Source organism: Geospiza fortis, unplaced genomic scaffold (assembly GCF_000277835.1).
Source record: "Geospiza fortis unplaced genomic scaffold, GeoFor_1.0 scaffold275, whole genome shotgun sequence".
Classification (NCBI taxonomy): Eukaryota; Metazoa; Chordata; class Aves; order Passeriformes; family Thraupidae; genus Geospiza; species Geospiza fortis.
In genome coordinates, this window is record NW_005054341.1 from 5,371,784 (window position 1) to 5,377,849 (window position 6,066).

At 48.5% G+C, this 6,066-nt stretch overlaps 1 protein-coding gene across 2 annotated transcripts in view; it reads left to right on the top strand.

Annotated features, from left to right (window-relative positions):
• Positions 1 to 3,633: 3,633 nt before the first annotated feature.
• SLC24A3 (solute carrier family 24 member 3) overlaps positions 3,634 to 6,066 on the top strand; it is an 83,426-nt gene continuing 80,993 nt past the window's right edge. Inside the window, exon 1 of one of the 2 annotated variants that reach the window (XM_031058305.1) lies at positions 3,634 to 3,811. In XM_031058305.1, coding sequence (XP_030914165.1) covers positions 3,649 to 3,811 — 163 coding nt within the window. In that variant the 5' untranslated portion in view covers positions 3,634 to 3,648. The remainder of the gene's footprint in view (positions 3,812 to 6,066) is intronic. The other variant, XM_014307701.2, reaches the window with a different exon arrangement.

A 6,066-nucleotide genomic window follows, 5' to 3' on the forward strand; every position in this document is an offset into this window, starting at 1 on the left:
TATGCAGAAGCTCGTGCTTGTTCCAGCTTTTTTTCTTCCCCCAAAATATTTCCCTCTTGTAATAACTGCAGGAACGATCCAGGGAGACAGAGATAATTCAGCTGGTTGTGAAACCAACCCTCCAAAACCCAAAGCTGCCACCATGAGAACAATAGATAAAAGGGACAGACGAGAGAGGAGGAAGGGCAAGCATATTTCGGAAAAGCTGTGCTGTTTTTGGCTCTGGCCAGCAGTTTGCATAGAAAGTAGTTTATTGTCAGTGGGAGCTGTGGATACCTGCCAGCTCTCCTGTGCAGCAGTGCTTTGTGCCAGAGAAAGGCCCTGCCTGTCAGGTCTTCCCTGCTCCAGCCCCCTGCCCATCAGCTGTTCCCTGCTCCAGCTGGCTGCTCATGAGCACCTTCCATCTTTGCTGCCTTTCTTCACCTCAGCATTGTTGAGGCAGATCCTCCACCGCAGTGGATGAGTTTTTTCTCCTCTTCCAGCTCTGGGGTTGGGTGCTCTTGTCTCCTTTGGCTGCTTGAAGCTCCCTGTCCCATGGGACCCCCATCTCCACGCCAGCCTGCTTTGTACCCTGTAGGAGCTGCATGTCTGCTGTTCCATCTCGTTGGGGCTGCTGTGCCTTGCTTGCTATTGAAAATAAATGTGCCTGTGAGATCAGAGTGCAGTTGGGGAACGTGGGGATGTTGTTCAGCATTGTAAGGTGGTGTTCTTCGTGCTGGGAAATGCAGCCAGGATGAGTTTGGCTGTGTTTCTGCAGCACTGAAAGTTGTAAACTCCAGCCAGAGCCATCTGGAATAGCGTAAGGAGCTCCTGAGTTCCCACGTGGAGATCTGGGTCACACACAGAGCCTTTCCAGGAGTTCTGAGCTGTCTGATCTGTCCTTTTTTCCATTCCACCTCACTTCCATGCTCATAGGTGGAACAGGTGAGCAGTGTTGCTGGAGAGGCTGAGCCTGGCAGGGACAGGAACTCCCAACAAGCACACACTGGTGCACTCCCTGTCTTATGGAAAGAGGCTGCTCGAAATGCACCGTCTGCATTGTCTTAGTTCTGTTATGAAATGCAGAGCAGGCACAAAGACAGGGAAAAATGACTCATGTGCTTATTGTCCATGGGAATATCTCGGGGAGGAAGTGCAAGTAAAGCTCTCCAGAACCTGAGTTCTGAGTGTGTAATGTAAAACTGGTGCTGGGTAATTGTGCAGTTGTGGAAAATACCTTGTTGCGACGTTCAGTGCTTGGACAAGTAATTCTTTCTCTTTGAAATATGCTATGGTACAGAACTTTGCAAAAACTCTTCATTGTACCAGAGCTTTAGAGGATGTCACAGTGTTGCTTTAGTGTAAAGCCAGCAGCTAGAACATGAATAGGAAAAGTGTTCCATCTTGCTTGCCCAAAATGGCACTGCAGCTGAGGCAGGATGTTTAGCAGTCTTTACCTCTGCTGAGAAAATGAAACAACTTTGTTGTGGTTCCCATTAAAAATCATCCAATCCTGAATAACTACAGTTGAGAAAGAAAACTGTTAGCTTTCTTTTTTTATAAGTTTTCCTGCTTTTCCTTGGGAAGAAGAGTTTGGCCATGGTGGTGGTGGCCTGGCAGCCGTGCTGTGGAATTCTGTGGCTGAGGTGATGTCCCTGGTGCTTGTGCCTCCTGCCAGCGCCTAAAGCAGGGCAAGGCCTTGAGCTGCCTCCACCACACCACAAGGAGACTGGTGCCAGCACATGGGGAAACCACAGGGACCCTCGTGTGTCACTGAGTGTCCTTGTTAGCAAGGTTAAAATCTCCACGTGTCCCTGTTTTCACAGGGAAATCCTTGGAAGGCCAAAGCTCTGAAAAAGGTTCATCTCTAACTTCTATTTTGTCTTGCTCTGTTGAGTGAAATTTTAGAATGGAGATGCCCTAGGCAGGATTTTGGGGATGGTGGGCTGCAAATTCTGCTGTGGGACAGACAGCTGGCCCTGCTCCAACCTGGAGATGCCAGAGGAGAGCTTTTCCTGGTGTCAGTCACCACATTGAGCTCAGCTGTGGACCAGGTCCACTGCTATTTACTCTGATTTTTGTCAATGCTGGATGTAGCCTTTATAAACACTCCTGTTGCCAAATTAAGCTTTTCCCCTTCCAAAGTCACCTTAAATGACATTCTTCTTCTTTACCCCTTGCTTGGAAGAGTTTGCCACCCAAGAGAGGCAGAGGTTCTGCTGGGGGTCAGGGGCTGTAGCAGTCCCTGTGTCCTCCCTCCCTCATGCCATTGCTCCATGCAGTGACACAGAGAAGCCTCTCTGGCTTGGAAAGGAGTTCCTCTGCTTTGAAAGCAGCTTGTATGTGGAACTGAAACTGCTTTGCTCAGGCTACCCGAGTGTTTGTTGTTAGGGGAGATCCCTGATGCTGCATTACAGCTTGTGCTCCTTCTTGGAAATGCAGCCCGCTTCCATCAGCTTAATCTTACCGGTGCTCACAGGCTAAACTGACAGCAAATTCCATTCTCTAACATTTGTAAAGCATTGAAAGGACAAAGTGCTTGAAGCTTCAAATGATGGCATTTGGTTTACCAAGGTAAATGGGTTTTTTTTTGCTTAGAAAACAGGGGTGCTTCAGGCTGCTTTAGGCTCTTCCCCCAAACATGCACCCAGATGACTCCTGTGTATTCCTGAGAGAAATGGTGCCAGTTACTGCTGGTGGCCTGGGATGCAGATTTCCAGGCATCCCTTTCCCAGACATTCCCTCCTGGCATGGCATGGAGTGGCCTGAACAGAGCATGATCTGTGCAAGGCAGACAAGTCTCAGGTTGGGCAGCCCTCTCAACTCATGTGCCAGGGAGCCTAACACAAGGGTTGGGACTTGCAGAGAACCTTTTCCTTTGTCCTTAATCACCCTCTGAGGCATTGGCCCCAGATTTGAATCTCTGTCCCACTGCTTTTTTGCCTGTGATCTGTTTGCAAAGTAGTGGACAGAACTGGGAATAATTCAGAAATCCTTGTGAGAGAGCCCATGTTCTGCTTGTTGGGAAGGGGATGAATGGGTGGGAGGAAATCCCTTTCAGATGCTGTTTGTTACTGGCAAGGTCTCCATTGCAAGAGGGCTGATTTGGTGTGTGTGGATATCTTCTGGCTTAAAAAAAAAAATAGAGTTTTTTCTTCCTCCCTTGAATCTGAACCAGCATAGGAGGCATGGAACTGACACATGAGCACATTTGTCCAGCTGATTAGGCAGACATGGCACGTTCAGGGCTGACCAGCCTTGTGCCAGGAACATTGTAGAAACCAGCCAGCTGTCTTGTTGACATTGCTAAAACAGAGCTTCACTTCGCAGCACCAAGGAAAAGCTGAAGGGGAAGCAGAGTCAAAGGCAGTGAGGCAAGTAGTGCCTCTTGTGTTCATGGATATTGCTTGTTACTGGAGGTGTGGAAACGAGTCAGAGGCATGTTCTGGCTTCAGTCAGATGGTGCTGGGTGGGAAAACAGAGATGCTCTCCTAGGATGAACTTCAGGAGCTGTGGAGGAATGCACATGGCTCCTGCAGCATGGAGAGCTGCTGGCAGTGTCCCATTCCAGTGGGCTTAGAACCACTGCCCTTTCAAACCCAAGGGGCCGTGGGACTTTTAAAATGTTCTGGCTGCTTCAGGATGATCAGGAGTTGCCTTTCCTCATGTATGCACTGCTCTTTTCCTTCAGGTTATGATGCCCTGAGCTATTCTGTGGGAGGTGGTGACAAGTGGAGCGGGCGGCAGCTCCTGCAGGTGCGTGAGCAGAACGTGAGTGACCTTCCAGAGGATGGGGGACAGCAGCTCTACATCAGAAACTGCACTGAGCCAGGTAGGCATGAAAGTTCCCTCCAGCTCCTCAGTCCTGCTGGTGGCTTCCTCACATCTGTACTGGTGAAACTTGCTTATTTTTAAGTCCATAAATGCATTTCCTCAAGTTTTGGGGAGAGGAGGGGAAGGGTTTTTATTCTGTTCTTCAGGACTGATGTAGGTTACATGCCCCAGGAGAAATTCTAACAAATCCAGTTCTGGCTGCACTTCTCTGCCTATAATTTTTCCTCTGCCATAATCCTTAATAACATTTCTGGACAGATGGATGATTATGGTCTTTTTTAGATAGCAAAAACTTGTACAAAAATTCTTCTTCCTCAATTTTTGCTTGTTTGCATAACTCTGGCACTGTGCAGACCCAGTGTTGCAGCCTCACATCAGCACTGGCAGTAATATTTTCCCCCGCTGTGCTCAGCACCTTCTGTCTCACCATTGCAGCTGTTCCTGCTGCCCTCACCAAACAGAGTGGTCTGTAGGAAGCATGGGAGATTTTATTTGTGGTGTGTGGGTTTTTCTCCCCCTTTTTTCCAGAAAGTAGAACAATAACTACTGAGTACCCTGTGTTTTCTCAGGAGAGAGAAAGCAGAAATACCTAGATATGTGAAATTACTGTTTCCTCTTGAAATTGTCATGATGTGACATCCCATAGCAGCAACTGATGCAAAGTAGTGCAGAAAGGAAGTGAAAGTAACAGAGTTAAGGTCTTGCCTGTGTTTTGTCGATTTTGTTTGGGTTTGTCATAGTGCAAATGCAAATAACCTTAAGTAGTGTTAAGTGCTGTTGGTGGTAGGCCAGGGAGCAGTGAGAAGCATTTGGGAGTGGGACACTCCCAAAATTCAGTGTCTGTGGGAGTTACCTGTTGAGCTCAGAGGGCTGAGGATGACCTGCAGGATGCACCAGTTGTGCTGCTCAGCAAACAAGTGAGTAAAAGAGCTGGAAGGAGGGCATGGGCACATCAGTGACAGGGGTGATGCTGCAGCAGCAGAGAGCAAAGTGCTGTCAGCTGTGCTTTCATGTCTGAAAGTGTGGCCAGCAGCAGGGTGGCTCAGATCCTGGCACAGCCCTGGCAGCAGGAGCTGTGCTTGTCAGGCAGAGCTGCTGGGAAGCTCCATCCCTGGGCAGCACAGTCCTTCCCTTTGGATCAGGTCCCAAATGGTGGCACAGCACTTGGGGTTTCACCAGGCTCAGCTGCCTTTGCCCTCTCCAAGGGCTGCTCAGGGAAACTGGGGCAGTTTGTGGTGCTGCTGAGGATAATGCATCAGTGCTGTATGACCAAAGCCTGGGGGCCCCTGTGACCTGGGAATCTGCAGAGCTCAAACCTCCCTCCAGCATCACGTGTGTTGGCCTGCAGGTGCTTCTCCTTCCCTTGAGCAGGTGTCAGGAGGGAAAGGCTTCCTGAAACGAGTTTTTTTTTTTTCTTGCTTACTTCCCAAAAGTGAACCTGCATAAACACCTTGCAGCTTGGCAGAAGTGGGTTGTTTTAAGAAAGCAGTTTTACCTCACCTGCTGGTGGAGGGGAGTGGAATGCCTCCTGTTAAAATGTGCTGTGTTTTTTTGCAGTGCTTGGCTTCTGTGCTGTGTTGGCAGTAAACACACCTTGACCTGCTAAAGGGAGGATCTGTGTTCTTTAGCTGCTCGGGTGATTGCAGGCTCGTTTGAATGCCTGCCATGACATTTGCCAACTGCTGCTTTCATTTCCTAATGGTTTATCCAATGACCTATCTAGTATCATTTCATCATCAGAACTGCTCCAGATAGTGGGGGTTTTGCTCCCTTTGCCTTTGCAACAAAAACTGTAGGAATATTAAAGTGCTGAAATGGACTGATTCCAGCCTAAAGACCATTTTTAGGATTTTTTTGTTTGGTTTGGTTTGGTTTTTTTTGACCTTTTTCTGAGAAATGCCCATCATGGGCTCTGGCCTGGTCCTGTGGCTGATTGTGGTTGTGTTGAGTGGAAGCAGAACCACAGAGCAGCCTGCTGTCTTTTCTAAGGAGCCTCTTGTCTCTTGCTGCCTGTCCTCTGAGTGTCCAGCCCTGCACTCAGAGCTGCTTGTCCCCTCCCTCTTGGATCTTGGTGGCTTCTCATGGCAGTGTCTGCTGTCTCCTACTCATCCCCTTGTCCTTGTGGTATCCACATGAAGGTGTGTGGAACAAAAACAATTTGGACAGTTTATTCACTGGAGTAGTGATACTGTTTAAATGAAACACTTGTGATTCTGGGCCATGTTTGACAGTTTCAGCTCATGCAAAAGTTGA